The 18373-nt window shown below is 37.5% G+C and overlaps 1 protein-coding gene across 5 annotated transcripts in view; it reads right to left on the reverse strand.

The window, feature by feature from the left end:
• Positions 1–2105: 2105 nt before the first annotated feature.
• The window catches only part of ptena (phosphatase and tensin homolog A), a 28271-nt gene continuing 12003 nt past the window's right edge, over positions 2106–18373 (reverse strand). For 3 of the 5 annotated variants that reach the window (XM_009293049.5, XM_073927564.1, XM_073927563.1), the window contains 3 exons: positions 15613–15779; positions 7375–7677; positions 2106–3242 (listed from right to left, as the gene is read on the reverse strand). In XM_009293049.5, coding sequence (XP_009291324.1) covers positions 3057–3242; positions 7375–7677; positions 15613–15779 — 656 coding nt within the window. In that variant the 3' untranslated portion in view covers positions 2106–3056. 5 annotated transcript variants of the gene reach the window in all.

Here is an 18373-nt window from a genome sequence, read left to right on the forward strand (position 1 = left end):
CTCAGTGAATATAGGCAATGTATTTTGGTGCATTTAAACAAAAAAGATTTATTAAACAAATATATATATATATATATATATATATATATATATATATATATATATATATATATATATATATATAAATTTTTTTTATTTTTATTAAGATAATATTTTAGTCACCAAACATATTTGGAAATTGAAAGATACAATTAAATTCAAGCAAAATATTGGAAAAAAATTACAAACTACAAAATTTCAACTTAAGTTTTCTATTTTTTTTTTTTTTTTTTTTTTGCTTCTCTTGATTTTTTCTCTTTTTTTTTAATTTGCATTTAATATTTTTCTTTAAGATATTTTTTTTTGGCTGTACTAGTTTTTGGTCCGTTATTTGACTTCAGTACTGTCTAATCTAATGTACATGCACAAATTTAATCTTGTATATCTTCCTTTTAAAATATGAATTTGTGAGGGTTGTACTTATATTTACTGAGCACTGTATAGTGTAAGCAGTCAAATACCTGCAGAACAATTAGCGTGTTTGCATATAAATTGTGAGCTTTGGTTTTAAAATCATAGCAATCTTCCCAAACAGTGTGAGCTGGCAGATTGCTGAAATCACATGGAACTCAGAGTATATGCCAGGGCCTTATGAAGGCAGATTTAAAGAATTCAAGACCTTTTTAACCACAAAAAAATTCACACTCTGACTGTTGAGAACATGCTTAGGACTGTTGGCCAAGGTTGTGCAAAATTTGGCTTTGCCATTCCAAGAATAAGTTATATTTTAAAAACATTTTAGTAGAAAGCAGCCATTTAAAATTGTTTAGCAAATCAAAACACGAGACTAAAAAAAGCCTCACTGTCCCCATACTTTTTCAAAGTGGTCTTTTTAAGTCATTTAAAGGTGCAGTAGGTGATTGTCTTCAGAAATTTTTTTTGTTGTGCAGGTTGAAATAGTCTTTACATTACAATAGTAACGATTAATGAAATGATCTAAATGTGTTTATATGTATTTTTAGATTATGGGTGAGGCATAAGACTAAAAAAAGTTCATCTAATTAAAATTTGTCAGACCGATAATTCTGACAAGTAGCCCAAATTGTCCGTCAACAAATGTAGATTTGTACATGTGCGCAACCATTGGCGTTCACGCAGATCTGCATGCGCGCTACATTCACCTGGACACCAAAGAGACAACGGTAAAAACAAATGCTGAATCAATATTGGAGTTACTTTTGCACATTGGAGAAAGGATGACACCATGGCCGAAGTATTTCTTTTAGATGGGTAATGTGTTTCAAAGTATTTTATTCATGCAAAGCTGATGCAGATTGTGTTTTTTACGAATGTGTTATATGCACAGAAGTGTTTTTCAGCCACTGAAATCTTCCGGTGAAAGAATGATGTGATTATTTTGCATAAGGCCTTTTACAGCATCGATAATGTAGATTTTTATTTTGTTTAATAGAATATAAATATCGCTTTTCCGCCAAGCAGTGAAGTTGGTTTTATATTCAAGTTGGTTTATTTTTTAACAATGACAGCCTGTGAGGCGCTATACTTGTATCGTTTATCATGCTACTCTGAATATTATCTGAAATAGCATGCAAATATGGTTTAGCAATAAGTGTAATTCCTGCACGCTAAGCATACAGTGGTCACTTTAGGACAAAGCATGTGAGAGAGAGCAGTGATCTTTGCATGCATGAAACATTGCATATTATGACAAGTTTTGCTTGCTACACAACTGAAAACGTGCTAGATATAATACAGTTTTTCTTTCAGAATTGTAGTATTATAAAAATTTCTAACTGGCGAATGACATGATTTACTGGGTCTCTGTCATCTTTAATGTGAACGTTCGTGATTTCAAAAGGCGTGTCTTTGGACAGCAGGGGAGGGATTGTGTTTCAAAGATATTATGCTAACTGGTTAGCATTTAGGCAGATCACCTACTGCACCTTTAAGATGTGACATTTTAGAATGCAAAGCAAATGTAAAAATAAGCAAAAACGACTTTCAATATCAATAAAAACCCCTTTTACATAGTTTCCCCGCACAACAAGACACATCTTGAAGCTTATAAACCCAATTTCCCTTTGTGAATGGATCTCAGACGAGCGTTTAAGAGAGTTCCGACACTTCTGTTTTAATAAAAACACATCATATAGCATTTATTAAACATGGACACTGACTCCAATGACATGCACACCAATTTTTGTCCTTTAAATGTTGAGTGTTAACATTATTGCAAACACTGGTTCCCTGCGCTTTCATGTATTATATTTTTTATTATCTTAGGATAAAAAAAGGAAAAAATAAAAGAAAACAAAAACATCGACAATTACATGGGATGTCGTGTTTTTCTGCATAATTTATCGTTATACACAGTGGGGGGTGGGGGGATAGGGAACGGGTCGGGACAGGACAAGAAGTAAGGTTTTAAAGAGGAGGGAAAGGAACGTTTGCACGCCGTAGCATTTGCAAGAAATCCTCAGGACTCTGTACAGCAGCAGAGAGCGCGCAGGAAGGGGGAAAGGTCTTGCGCCTGCGGACAGCACGAAAAGCATTCACAGTAAGGAGGGGAAGAGCGAGGGAGAGGCGGAGAGGGTGATTGCAGCACTGACCCGGATGAAGACAGGGAGAAGGAGAGATGTGTGGTCTGCTCTTCCTCTCCTCCACTCCCCTCCCCTCTCCTCGCCTGATTGCCTAGATTTTAATCGTCTTTGACACAAAAAAGGGATTTTTTTATATATACACACAGAATAGCTACAGGACCCTCCCGCCGACCTCAGGCAACGATGTCGTTCTCCACGCGCAAAATTCATCAATTAAAATGAAGTAAAACAATATATTGGTCAGGATTTCTTCTTCTGCGATCGATGGTGTTCGACAGGACTGTCCTTGAGCTGCGGGAGGAAGGGTCCTTTCTCTTCAGTTTATTTTCAAGTTTTCTCCTTTTTTTATTTCACTGGTGTTGGTTGGTTTGTCTTGTTTTTTTTTTTAGTTTGTTTTTTTGTCCGGCATGTATTTGTTTTGTTTGTATGTAAGTGTGTGTTGATGCCAATATAAGTTCAGACTTTTGTAATCTGTGCGTGCTGTTCCTCGTCAAAAGGTTCATTTTCCGGGTCAGAATCAGTGGTGTCTGAATAACGGTAGTGATCGGGTTCATTATCACTCACGTCCGGAGTGACAGAAGTTGAAGTGCTTGCTTCTGAGTTTGAGGGCTCCTCCACGGTCTTGGTGAAATACAATTTGACCTGGGAGACAGAACAAGAACGATGCATAAGAACGAGTACTTTACTCCAGTGATTCTCCACCATGTTCCTAGAGGACTTGGAAAATGTGCAAGTTGTGTGGTTGAGAAACACTGCTTTATGCTACATAAACACAAAGTAGGACATTTATCAGAAGGTTCTGAAAAGAAGACTTGTACACTTGTAGGCTGCATTTACTTGAACAATAATACTGAAAAACAGTGATAATTTGACGTGTACAACATTTCTGATTGCTATAAATGTTGAGAATAGTTGTGCTGCTTAACATTTTCTAAAGATTAAAAACATTTATTCAAGTTGGTTAACATTTATTTATTTATTAGAAATAACGCAAAAAATGTCTTAAAGGGCACCTATTTTAAACCTTTTAGAGAAGTCTTTTGTGTTTCCAGAATATGTCTTTAAAGTTTCAGCTCAAAACAGCTTTCAGATTATTTATTATACCTTTCAGAATACTGGAATTGGCTGCTCTGAACACATTGTAGCTGTTTTGTGGCCTGTACCTTTAATGCTAGTTCTCTCCACCCACATGCCTGTCAGAGTGGGCCTCAATCTGTGCTTCGACTGCTTTAGATAAACAGCACATTGACAAACATGAAGGAACTAGATCTTACATAAAGTTTTTGAAGAAATATTACAGTAAGAACTTTACCAATGATTATTTGATGTTTTTGCTGTGGAGTTAATTCAAGCCTTTCTGCAATGGTGAGTCACACACAATGTCATTACAAAGTTCATGCGCATTTAACACTGCACTGTTTTTGCACAGCAAATGTGACAGGAAACACGTTAATTTCTACTGTTTTATGGGTATCTGTTATTTTAATGTACAAAATAAACCTTATTTAACTTCCACAAACTGGGATTGAAGCGTCTTCGTTTATAATTGTACTGACATGTGACTGTGTTAATGAAGTAATGACGGCAAAGTCGCTGTAATTCATTACAAGCATGATTTAAAAACGTTTTGAACTTGTAAAACTCATTCTTGATCACATTTCATGATGATTGATGATCAAAGAAAGCTGAACATCATTTAATCCCAGTTGCTACTGTATGCACACATCCTGTCTTGTTGATATGGTTATACGCGTTACTACGGAGACCTGTAAATACGTGGCTGTCAATCAATTCTTTGGGCAGGGAAACCACACTGAGTGTTATTGTCTTTATATCACTTCAATATGACTGTGGACACACTATACCTACACACAGTTCTGTCCAAACAGCTTACAAAAGATGATTTTCATCAAAAAGAGATTCACCAATTCCCAGCTGATAAACATGGCAGATTAAACAGCAAAGAGTAAAATCTGCAGATACTGTTCAGCGGTTCTGCCTTTTATATTTACTTTGACATAAAAAAAATGTAAAATATTGAAAAAATTTATAAAAACATTTTCTCCAAATCAAATCTCCTTAGAAACACAAAAATGCTATTATAAATTACCTTGATTAATATTCAAGATTTAACTCCAAAAATAACTTAAACTTTTTTGAATTATAACTGATTCATAATAACCTTGACTGAATTGCTCAAATGCTTTCCCATATCAGCTTTAGGATGTGTAATCAGATTAGTAGTGTTAAACGTTTTAGCAGAAGTTTTACTTGTAAAATCGAAGCATTGCAGAGCTTACAAACTGCGGTTTTGTCGTCACTGCCACTTAATTCAAAGCAACACCATACAAGAGATGTTTTATTTACATGGCACAAATTTATTGCTTTTTTCACATCCTTTTTTGACTAAAAGAATGCAAAAATTACCTTGATCATTAGCTGTTTTTAAACAAATCGCTTAATGGCAGATTTGTTGTTTTGTTTACCCAAAAACAAAAATTCTGTTATCAATTACTCTCCCTCATATTGTTCAGAACCCGAGACCATTGTTCATCTTCAAACACATTTTAGGATATTTTGGGTTAAGTCAGAGAACTCCCTTATCCTCCATAAACAGCAACTCATTCAGAAAAATACCAAGTAACATCCTCAAAACAGACCATATACATTCAACGGTTCAAAACGAGAATCCTTTTGTAAGCAAATAAAACAAAAATAAAGACTTTCTTTCTACAGTTTCATCTCCGCAGTGTCAGTATAAGGCGCATGTTTATGAGCACTGTGTACTGATGTATACCCTGGATGGCTACACACAAGTTCTTGTTTGAAATAAAGCAGCAGCACATTCGAGATATACATTAGCATCGCAATCAGGTGCAACACAAGAACACGCGCCCTATACTAACACTGAAAAGAAGAAAGCATTGAATAAAGTAATTATTTTTGTTTTGTGTGTGTCAACAGCTTGATATAAGACTTATTGACCACAATATCAGGTAACATTCAGGAGGTTCCTTCTCATTTTGGCCCCAAAATAAATTGAGGCAGGTTTGGAAAAACTTCAGCAGGGGCACCAATGTCTTTTGATGTTTATTCTGCCCTCTTTATTAAGCACAGTTCAGACTACATGATTTCAAATTTTTTGTTACAACCATAAAAATGTATACGATTTTATATCCCAAACATTGACACTGAGAAGAAGAAACAATTCAATAAAGTAGCTATATTTGTTTTGCATGTGATAATAGCTTGATCATATTTCAACACGCTTTTTGTTGTTTCTTTGGCCTTTGTATGAAACATTGCTACCTATGGAGTATGAGGAAGCTTTCTGATTTCACCAAAAATATCTGAATTTGTGTTATGAGGAAAGTAATGAAGGTCTCATGCTGTGTTCACACCAGACGCGGAAGCGTCAAGCGCGAGTGATTTACAAGTTAAGTCAATACAAAAGGCGCTAATAGACATTCTGTGGCATGATGCTTGCAGTGCGGATTGAGTGTTTTGCGCATTTGATGCTTAACTTGCGAATTGATAATCTGAACTTTAGCGGATATTCGCGGCACATTAACCAATCAGGAGCTCGCTCTTGTGGGGGCGTGATTATGATGTAGTGCCTGTTGTTGGTGTCCAGGGGGAAAATCCTCCTGCCTACACCGACAAGTTCATCAAACTGGGCTCGGCTCAGTCAGAAGCACCGCTGAATGCCTCCTTCATCCAGGTTAAGTGTCTGGAGGAGTTTATGAGCTCATAGAGCTGGGTGCACCTCTGAAAGGATCTAGTGCACTTAGACACTGCTCCAAACTTATCGACGCTGTTTTACAGCCTTCAAAAAGCACATAAACATAGTTATTTTCTCAATAAAATCCATGTTAGCCATTTAGAAACGAAGCTAAAGTGACCGGGAAGACAGAAGCCCTGCCTATCACGCGAATCCACATCCGTTCAGAAGTGAATTTGACATGGAATGAAGCGGATTTGATGTGCGAATGAAGTGAGTAAACTCAAATGTTCATGCAACTATTTTCATGCAAATAGAGCGATTTTTCTAGGCATTCTGCATCTGGTGTGAACACAACATCAGATGATTGAACAAAATGACAGTGAACAATCACAAGTAGAAATCATTTGTTTTCCAATAAATATGCCAATTCCAATTTGCAGACACCCAAAACCAAGTCTCTCAACAAATGTTAAAATACTGAGATGAGTGACAGCTGACCCTGCCATCAACACCCTTAACCAAAATGTTTAAGTAAAAACATGACTGTAAGGGTATTTTTCATTTTAAACTAAAGATATGAAGCTGCAAGCGAAGTCAAAAAGATATTAAATCATATTTTGACAGGTGCTGATTTAAAATGCCACGTTACTATAGTCTTATATTGCTGCAATATTCAAGCAATCTTATCTCGCGTCTCCAAATCAAGTCGCATTTTGCTGAAAGGAGACAGAGTTATTAACTTTATTCATATAGAGAATATTAAAAGACAATAATACTGCGGAAACACAGTCCTGTTGTTATGCTTTCCCTTTTACAAATTCAGTTAAATCCCTCAGAATGTATTTTGCAGGAATATCTTTGAGTTTTCATGCGCAACTGGCAACATTTTAATATATTCTTCATTCTAAAGCCTGCTGCAATGCTGTCATCACATTATTTGATCCTGATAACCACCAAGTATGAATGCAAATGTCAAAACGTCAACCTTTGCTCTCATAATGTATAAAACCCCTTTGTTTCTTTCAATCTGAGTGTTAAAAGTGCCCTCACCTTAAAGTTGGGTGAAAAATATCGGTTAGCCTTATCTTTGTTGGCTTTATCCAAGTCGTTCTTCGTTAAGGTCAAAATCAAGTAGTCTTTTTCCCCATCCGCTCGCTGCTCTCCTCTTTCTCTGTCGAGTGCAGCCGCTGCGACGGCTCTCTCCTTCTCCCTGTCCCGTTCCGCCGGTGAACTCTGGCTCTGACACGACAGGCTGTCCACGTCGTTCACCACCGACCCGTTCTCCACTTTGTCCCCTGCTTCCTCAGGCCCCGGGATGAAGAACGTGTTTATCCAAAAATGAAACATTTTATCCTACGCACAAGCAAAGGTTTACATTTTAGATGGCCATAAATAGCAAGCGTTTACAAACACAAATACACATTCCAACAACTGCACATATAAACACATTTATATAAAGCACAGAAACACAAACACTGACTTGACTATATATACATTCATTTAAACTATATTTATGGTAATTAATGCAAAGTTCACAGAACAAAATTTTTACCCAGATTTTCACTCTGAGCCAAGAAATGCCCCAAAATGGGTGCAAATTGGTTCTTATTAATAATTATTAAAGATGCGATGCAAGAAAAAAAAATTATTTATTAATATCCCTGACGCCTGTAAAATATTTTGTGAGCTAAATATCTATACCTGTTGGCCATTCAAAATGCTGTGTAAAAAATGTTCTGACATTGAAAAGACAGTGGTGGTAAGAATCTGCGGACATTTTTTGCTTCCTTACTGCGGAATGATTTTGGGAGTATCATAACTAAACACTTATATAAAAAATAAAGAATAATACAGTTTTAACTTTTATTTAATGTTTACAATGCAAATCAAATTAGATCCACATATTTAATAAACAAAGCAAGTATCTTATATAATATATCGACTAAAAAACAGAAACTATTACTTTACAAATTGTATTGTAAATAAATCATATGAACATTTTCATATTAGTCAATAAAATTACTGAAATTAACTTAAAAAACTGAATAAATATAAATTTACACAAGTAAATAACTATATGAGAAGCACTTTAGCAGCATCTAGAACAGCAGCCTGTAAGTACATTTAAGATTTGTTTCAGTTGTTGTGTATGGTTTGAGGACTTGTTTCCAGCTGTTTGTGTAAAGTTGTAGGACATTTAAACTTGCTTTCAGTTGTGTATAATACTAGAAGTTGTTTAGCCACTGTTTCCTTGGTTACTATAAGAGCTTGTGTAGCGAACGCAGACGCGGTTCGCGTCGTCCGCCTCAGTTTCGGCCCTTGTTTTGACTCGGGAGGCGTGTCCAAACGCCAGGTAACCACTATATAGTGAGCACGGTAGCATTAGTCGGCAGGAGAAGCACTTTAGCAGCATCTAGAACAGCAGCCTGTAAGTACATTTAAGATTTGTTTCAGTTGTTGTGTATGGTTTGAGGACTTGTTTCCAGCTGTTTGTGTAAAGTTGTAGGACATTTAAACTTGCTTTCAGTTGTGTATAATACTAGAAGTTGTTTAGCCACTGTTTCCTTGGTTACTATAAGAGCTTGTGTAGCGAACGCAGACGCGGTTCGCGTCGTCCGCCTCAGTTTCGGCCCTTGTTTTGACTCGGGAGGCGTGTCCAAACGCCAGGTAACCACTATATAGTGAGCACGGTAGCATTAGTCGGCAGGAGAAGCACTTTAGCAGCATCTAGAACAGCAGCCTGTAAGTACATTTAAGATTTGTTTCAGTTGTTGTGTATGGTTTGAGGACTTGTTTCCAGCTGTTTGTGTAAAGTTGTAGGACATTTAAACTTGCTTTCAGTTGTGTATAATACTAGAAGTTGTTTAGCCACTGTTTCCTTGGTTACTATAAGAGCTTGTGTAGCGAACGCAGACGCGGTTCGCGTCGTCCGCCTCAGTTTCGGCCCTTGTTTTGACTCGGGAGGCGTGTCCAGCTGAATTCAATCAGCTAGTGCTTTGGGGTTATATAAACGACTAGTTCACCGCGGCAGCGGTCGCGGCAGCCTCGTGTGAAGACCGCCTCGTGTGAAGACCGACGAGGGTAAAGACCATCGACTCTACCTGCGCGACTCCACCGAGCAAAGACACCGACAAAGCACTTGAGTACTTTACTGTATTGTTTTACTTTACACTTATTTTTTGTTGTCAGTGCACTTTTATTATGTGTTTTCTAATTCCTGTTGTTACTAACACTCGCAAAACACAGGAGGTGCGCTGCAGGCGTAATCCTCACAACCTTCGTTCAATACATGTATCTACTATTTCACAACTCTCTCTCTCCGTGGGCCTCTGGAATTGTCAATCAGCTGTTAACAAGGCTGATTTTATTACCTCCATAGCTACATATTCTGACTATAATCTCATGGCTCTAACTGAGACCTGGTTGAGGCCGGAGGACACTGCTACACATGCTACTCTTTCTGCTAATTTCTCTTTTTCCCACACTCCTCGTCAGACAGGGAGAGGGGGTGGGACTGGACTACTAATTTCCAAAGAATGGAAATTTACTCTGATACCGTCCCTGCCAACAATCAGCTCCTTTGAATTCCATGCAGTCACCATTATCCACCCCTTCTACATAAATGTGGTTGTCATCTACCGCCCACCAGGTAAATTAGGTCACTTCCTAGATGAACTGGATGTTCTTCTCTCATCTTTTTCTAATTTTGCCACTCCCTTATTGGTGCTAGGTGACTTCAACATTTACATTGACAAACCGCAAGCTGCAGACTTTCAGACTCTGCTTGCCTCTTTTGACCTAAAAAGAGCACCTACTTCTGCTACCCACAAATCAGGTAATCAGCTAGACCTTATTTACACACGACACTGCTTCACTGATCAAACAATAGTAACTCCACTACAAATATCTGATCATTTCCTTCTGTCTCTCAACATCCACATTACTCCTGAGCCGCCACACACTCCAACACTGGTTACCTTTCGCAGAAACCTACGATCTCTCTCACCCAATAGACTATCCACCATTGTTTCAGACTCTCTTCCTCCATCTCGCAAACTCACTGCACTTGATTCGAACAGTGCCACTAATACACTCTGCTCCACACTAGCATCATGTCTAGACCGATTATGTCCTCTTGCATCCAGGCCAGCCCGTGCCAGTCCTCCTGCACCCTGGCTCTCGGATGCTCTCCGTGAGCATCGCTCAAAACTTCGGGCTGCAGAGAGAATTTGGCGGAAAACTAAAAATCCTGCACATCTCTTAACATACCAAACTCTTCTGTCCTCTTTCTCAGCTGAGGTTACTTCTGCAAAGCAGACGTATTACCGTCTGAAAATCAACAATGCCACTAATCCTCGCCTACTTTTTAAAACATTTTCCTCCCTCCTCTATCCTCCTCCTCCACCCGCATCCTCCACACTTACTACTGATGACTTTGCTACATTCTTCTGCACCAAAACTGCAAAAATCAGTGCTCAATTTGCTGCACCTACAACAAACACGCAAGATACAACACCAACACCACACACACTCACCTCTTTTTCTCAGCTCTCTGAGTCTGAGGTGTCCAAACTTGTGCTATCTAGCCATGCAACCACCTGTCCACTCGATCCCATTCCCTCTCATCTCTTGCAAGCCATCTCTCCTGCAGTCATACCAACACTGACTCACATAATTAACACATCTCTTGACTCTGGTTTATTCCCCACTACATTTAAGCAGGCTAGGGTAACCCCACTGCTAAAGAAACCCAACCTGGACCATACGCTACTTGAAAACTACAGACCAGTATCCCTGCTTCCATTCATGGCTAAGATTCTGGAGAAAGTAGTGTTCAATCAAGTCCTGGACTTTCTTACTCAAAACAATCTCATGGACAACAAGCAATCCGGCTTTAAGAAAGGCCACTCAACTGAGACTGCCCTGCTCTCGGTCGTGGAGGATCTCAGACTGGCTAAAGCAGACTCTAAATCATCAGTCCTCATTTTGCTGGACTTGTCAGCTGCTTTTGACACTGTCAACCACCAGATCCTGCTATCTACGCTTGAGTCACTGGGCGTTGCGGGCACTGTTATACAATGGTTTAGATCTTACCTCTCTGACAGGTCATTCAGGGTGTCTTGGAGGGGAGAGGTGTCCAACCTACAGCATCTAAACACTGGGGTACCTCAAGGCTCTGTTCTTGGGCCACTTCTCTTCTCCATCTACACATCATCTCTAGGACCAGTCATCCAGAGACATGGATTCTCCTACCACTGCTATGCTGATGACACCCAGCTATACCTCTCTTTTCATCCTGATGATCCCTCGGTTCCAGCTCGTATCTCAGCCTGCCTGTTGGATATTTCACACTGGATGAAAGATCATCATCTTCAGCTGAACCTCGCAAAAACGGAAATGCTTGTAGTTTCTGCCAACCCGACTCTACACCATAACTTTTCAATCCAGATGGATGGGGCAACCATTACTGCATCCAAAATGGTGAAAAGCCTTGGAGTAACGATTGATGACCAACTAAACTTCTCTGACCACATTTCTAGAACTGCTCGATCGTGCAGATTTGCACTCTATAACATCAGAAAGATCCGACCCTTCTTATCTGAACATGCAGCTCAACTCCTTGTTCAAGCTCTTGTTCTCTCCAAACTGGATTACTGCAACTCTCTACTAGCTGGGCTTCCAGCTAACTCTATCAAGCCTCTTCAACTGCTCCAGAATGCAGCAGTTCGAGTTGTCTTCAATGAACCTAAACAAGCACATGTCACTCCGCTGCTAGTCCGTTTGCACTGGCTGCCAGTTGCTGCTCGCATCAAATTCAAAACTCTGATGTTTGCCTACAAAGTGACTTCTGGCCTAGCACCTTCTTATCTGCACTCACTTCTGCAGATCTATGTGCCCTCCAGAAACTTGCGTTCTGTGAATGAACGTCGCCTCGTGGTTCCATCCCAAAGAGGGAAAAAATCACTTTCGCGAACGCTCACGCTCAATCTGCCCAGTTGGTGGAATGAACTCCCTAACTGCATCAGAACAGCAGAGTCACTCGCTATTTTCAAGAAACGACTAAAAACTCAACTATTTAGTCTCCACTTCACTTCCTAAGCTGCAATTGCCTCTTTGAATATCACACTAATTGTAAAAAAAAAAAAAAAAAAAAAAAAACTACTAACACTTCCCTTCTTAGACTTTACAGACCTGAAACTTGCCTTTAGTACTTATTCATTGTTGCTCTTAGTTGTGTAAATTGCTTCCTTGTCCTCATTTGTAAGTCGCTTTGGATAAAAGCGTCTGCTAAATGACTAAATGTAAATGTAAATGTAAATATGATGGGCTAAAAATCTGTGGAAATCTGCAGATTTCGGCAAAGTGATAAGCTACGTCCAATGTCAAAGCAAGATAAAAGACATCATGGAGAAGTTATTGACCACAATATTAGAAAACATTTAGGAGGTTCTTTCTCTTTTTGGACCCCAAAAAATGGAGGCAGGTATGGAAAAAAATAGCAGGAGCACCAATGTCTTTTTGATGTTTATTCTAAAATGTGAAACTTAAGCCCTGTTCAGACCACATAATTTTATTTTGAATTACAACCAAAAATTATTTGATTTGGTGTAAATAAAATCTTGTTGTGTCATGGATAGCAAATATACCAAATTATACATTGCTTCATGTACGGCGTTTCTCTGTAACACTGTCAAGTGTTTCGATGCGGGAAAAATCAAAGATGCTAGATTTTCTGGTATGATGTTGTGAAGCACCGCAGACATGGTATTGTTTGGCTTGCACTATGACACAATACACAAAAAGACACAATTGAAATTTGCATCCTGACAAAAATATTTTTTCTTTAAGCATCTTCACTTACATCAAGTAAATAGAGCAGAAATTGGGGGAAAAATTATGTAATCTGAACGGGGCTTTAGATTGTGAGCCAAACAGAGTTTTTGTTGATTCTTCCCACATAAAATTCATGCTGTATGTAAGCTCCTGTTGGCAATGCATTGCATAATGTCTACACAGGAGCTACTGAACATGACGCCAGATTAGGTATGGGACAATAACCATTTTCAAGGTATACCGGGGTTTGGAAAAGTCAAGGTTTTAGAAGGGCCAACATTTTCTGCTACATCGTTCTTAGGAAATGTGTAAGTTTTTTTTTTTTAATGTTTTTTTTTGTTTAGATTTTTAGGACAACAGTATCTCCTGCAGAAAAGCTATTTTAAGATGGCGTTTTAAATAGCAAACAAATCTGTGTTTTTGAAATAAATGAACACAGCAGAAGTCATTGATTAATTTGAACTTTTTAGCCTAAACTGTTTTAAATGTTTCCTAAAATAAAACTTATTGTGTTCAAAGAGGGAAAACATTAGTTCTTTTACTCAGACATTGAAAAATAACATATTTTAGAGCAGTAATCACAATATACCATCATATTTTATCCAAGTTTATCATACCGTCAGAATCTTATCCCAGCCCTTGTCTACGTCAGATGGTCATGGAGTGTGAAAACAAAGGAGATCCAATCATTTTGAAAATCACACAGTGTGAATATGTCTTACAATAATGTAAAAGACTTTTCTGATGATTAGCTATGTTGAAAACAGTTATGCAGATTTTTTTAGTATTCAGGCTTCTCTAATGATATAGAAAGTTTAAAGAAAAACGTCTTAAATATAGAGGAATCAATATTAAAATGTATTTATTTTATTTATAACTTTTAAACAGGAAAATATTAAAAGATAATCGGGCCTGACTCAGCATAAATGCTGATTTTCAGCAGGTTCCTGCTCTGCAGAACATAAAAACAGAGAGACATCTCATCCATCAACTTAGTACAAACAATCACCAAACATATAAAATAGAGAAAAGCAGGCTACTATCTCAGAGGCTACAGCAATAGTTGACCATCAGATGACGAGGATGTGATTTTTTAAAAAGTCTCAGTGTTGGTATTGTTTTCAGATGTTGTGGGATCTCATTCCAGTCTTTTGTGAACACATAAAAGAAAGATCTCGGTCCATAAAAGTTTTTAAAAGCTGGTAATGGCAAACATCCATTTTTTTTACAGATCTGGTGGAACGATCAGTCCTTGTGTTGAGTTTTGGTACCAAAGCACAAAGGGCTGCTGAGGTAGCGCTATTTACAATTTTATAGTACAGATTAATCCCTGTGTTCATAACATAGTTTTGAAATGTTAAAGCATTAGAGAGTGATAGAGCAAAACAGTGATTTGTCCATTCAGAAAGTCTGTTGTGGATCTTATAGGCTCTATTGTACAGTCTAGCTATTGGCTCCAAGATATCATTTGTTGTGAGAGACCAAACAGGCAGACAGTAAGACAAGGTAGACAAAATTATAGCATGAAGATAAGTTTCTAAAACAGAAAAAGACAAATTTGTCCAAATTTTCCCATAAACAAATAGCTTTTGTTTCAGCTTTTTAGAAACATTTTGAACGTGGTTAGAATAAGTGAGGTGAGAGTCCAGACTGATTCCCAAATATTGATATGTGGATACAAAGGAAAGTTTTTGATTTGAGAAAGTGATGGGATAGGGAATGGATAATTTTCTCCTAGGTGAATAAAAGTACATACACTCTGTTTTTGTTAATAATCAACTGATTGTCTTGCAGCCACTCATGTAAATGCTGAAGATCTGTATTTTATTTATTGTTAATTGTGTCTGTACTTGATTCAAACACAAAAAGAACAGTGTCATCTGCGTACAATAGAGAATCTGAATGTTTAATTTTAGCAAATACTGGTGGTTCACCATTTTACACTTATTTTTATGTTAATAATTTGTTTAAAATGTATTAATTTCAATCGGTACATTATAACAGGTCTCAATTAGAATCAAATGCATTGCTCAAAGTAACATTCTTAACTTAAAAATCCTAAATTGAATTAAGAATTTAACTTTTTATTAATATTACTAATTCATGATAACATTCACTGAACTTGTTGAAAACTTTGTCAAGTTGGCCTTTCAGATGTGTAATCAGATTAGTTGTGTTCAATGTTTAAGCAGAAGCTCCACTTGTGAAATTTTAACAGTGCAGATCTGTTACAATGGAATGGAAAAATGGAATGGAATAAAAGGAATAAAATAAAAACATTCAGATAGAAGACCTATTAAGAACACAAGCAGCAAAAGACTATGTTAAACAATAGGAAACCCACAAACCGCCAAATAACAACACATCGTCCCTGCAGTCATGGAAACAAGGTCAAGATCCTGCGATAAGCTGTACCAGTGGTTTATGCAGGAGGTCAAGGCGAGTTAAACATACCTTCTTCATCATCTTGCTCTGCTTGTGGAAAAACTCCACCTTGATGTCGCCACAAACCGGAAGCGGCTGAGGAAACTCGAAGATCATGTGCTTCTCTTCCCTTCGCGTGTGGGCTGGATTTGACGTGTGGATCTTTACCTTCAACTGATACACTACGAACTGAGGGTCTGTTTGACAAAACAGAGATGGAAGAGTGAGGAGGAGAAAAGGACATCAGACTGTGGAGGCAAAAACAGTAAATGCAAGCAAAAGCATTGCAGAAGTACAAAAAAAGAAAGGTGTTAATTCTCAGCCTTCAATGAGTGAAATAAGAACACCTGCAGCTCTGACATCATCAGTCAAGACATGTCAGTGATAAGGAGCAGGGTTTGATGCAAAAGGAGAGAAGATGCATTGAAGAACAAGCACCCAAAACTTCCCCACAAAAGCAGCCGCCCTACGCCTGCATGCACCCAGCACAGTCAGCTTCAACACCGAGAGGCTTTTCTCTTCCTCACGTACAGTACGTGTGCAGTATTACAGTGGATTTCAGCTCATAGACAGTGTACTATTTTAACACTGCAATTCAAATGCTTGTTGTAAGTCACATTTTTTTTAAAGAAATGAACAGATATTCAAGCTAGGAAGCATTCAATTAATTAAAAGTTTTTTTTGTTGTTGTTGTTGAACAAAGTGTTTATTAAAAACAAATGAATAATGGTCTCCCCAAAATAATTATCAGCATACTAGAAAGAAGGCCTGCGCGACATTGCGATATTTTATTTTTCTGCTTTAAATACTGCGATATGTATGCAGTTTCACAAGATAGTTTGAATAGCTCTATTTGATGATTTTCTGAAAAGTCTAGCAGTATTCAGGTACAGAATGTATTGTCTCGTTTCTAGTCTAAATATTAAAAAAAAAAATTAAGAGCAAATAAAAATATGGTTTTGTTTTCACCTTCAGAAGAAATAAGTGAAAATTAAAGAGTTTTTGTGCTTGTTTTAAGGAATTATCTGCCAGTGGGGTATGTAAAATAATCTTGTTTTCAATTTGAAATGTAGATATTTGGAATAGAAACTAGACAAAAACTGGAAAGAAAAGAGAGATGTATTTGTGCATAAATCCTATAATTTCCAAACAAATACAGTGATTAAATACAATTCTGTAGCTGCTGCACACATTGTGATGTCGATGCTGAAACAATATATTGTACAGCCCTATTACAAGGACTATTTCTAGTGACAATTTTTTGTACAGTACAGGCCAAAGGTTTGGGCACACCTCATTCAAAGGAGTTATTTTTATTGCTATGAAAATTGTAGATTCAGACTGAAGGCATCAAAACTATGAATTAACACATGTGGAATTATATACATAACAAAAAACTGTGAGGAAAAATTAAAATATAACATTTTCTAGGTCCTTGAAAAGTAGCCACCTTTTGCTTTGATTACCGCTTTGCACACTCTTGGCATTCTTTTGATGAGCTTCAAGAGGTAGTCATCTGAAACGGTCTTCACTTCACAGGTGTGCCCGGTGAAATGAAGGTCAGTCAGTCAATCCAAAAAAATTGGGAAAACTTTGAAAGTCTCTATAAGAGCAGTCACAAAAATCATCAAGCGCTACAAAGAAACTGGCTCACATGCAGACCACCCCAGGAAAGGAAGACCAAGAATCACCTCTGCTGCGGAGGATAAGCTCATCTCAGTCACCAGCTTCAGAAATCGAAGGTTAACAGCAGCTCAGATTAGAGACAGCGACATGCTCTCGCAGTGACATGCTATTCCATCCGGTTTGCGTTTAGTTAGACCATCATTTATTTTTCAACAGGACAATGACCCCAAACACACCTCCAGGCTGTGTAAGGGTTATTTGGGGCTAATTGATGGGGTGCTGCGCCAGATGACCTAGCCTCCAGTCACCTAGCCTCCAGTGAGCTGGACCACAGACTGAAGGAAAAAAGGCCAACAAGTGCCAAGCATCTCTGGGAACTCCTTCAAGGCTTTTAAAAGACTATTTCAGGTGACTAACTCTTGAAGCTCATCAAGAGAATACAAAGAGTGTGCAAAGCAATAAGCAAAAGGTGACTACTTTGAAGAACCTAGAATAAGACATTTTCAGTTGTTTCACACTTTGTTATGTATATAACTCCACATGTTAATTCATAGTTTTGGTGCCTTCAGTGTAAATCTACAATTTTCATAGTCATGAAAATAAAAAAAACTCTTTGAATGAGGTGTGCCCAAACTTTTGGTCTGTACTGTATATGACCTCCTTTAATGGGTGTCTTCTGTAAATTGTGGTATATTATGATGGGTAGTTATAGGTAGTGGTATGTGTAGCATATTTTTAGACTTTTTTTTTTTCCAAAAATGCTTATTACAACACAAATGTCTGATAAAATGAAAATTATTTGCAAACAAACCAATGTTTAGCAAAATTCTGTAACATTTATTTTCCATGAAAAAAAGGAAGACATGGAAAAATTTGTTTGAAAGAGCATGAGGTCCAGTAAATGATGATGACTTTAGGGTGAACTACCCCTTTTTAATAATGTATAGATTAAACATGTGTTCATAACCAATATATAACTTCTTAGAAGTATAATAAAAGTGAAGTATTTCAATCATCAGTACTGTAATATAAAATTGCTCCTACTTTAATATGAAATTTAGGTCATATTTCCCAGCATACTATTTGTTTCTTTTCTTTCACATTTATTCAGTGTGACTTGTTCATTATGGTTACATTGTTTTGTTCTTTTGAAAAACCGAACATC

The sequence above is a fragment of the Danio rerio genome, chromosome 17 (genome assembly GCF_049306965.1).
Source record: "Danio rerio strain Tuebingen ecotype United States chromosome 17, GRCz12tu, whole genome shotgun sequence".
Classification (NCBI taxonomy): Eukaryota; Metazoa; Chordata; class Actinopteri; order Cypriniformes; family Danionidae; genus Danio; species Danio rerio.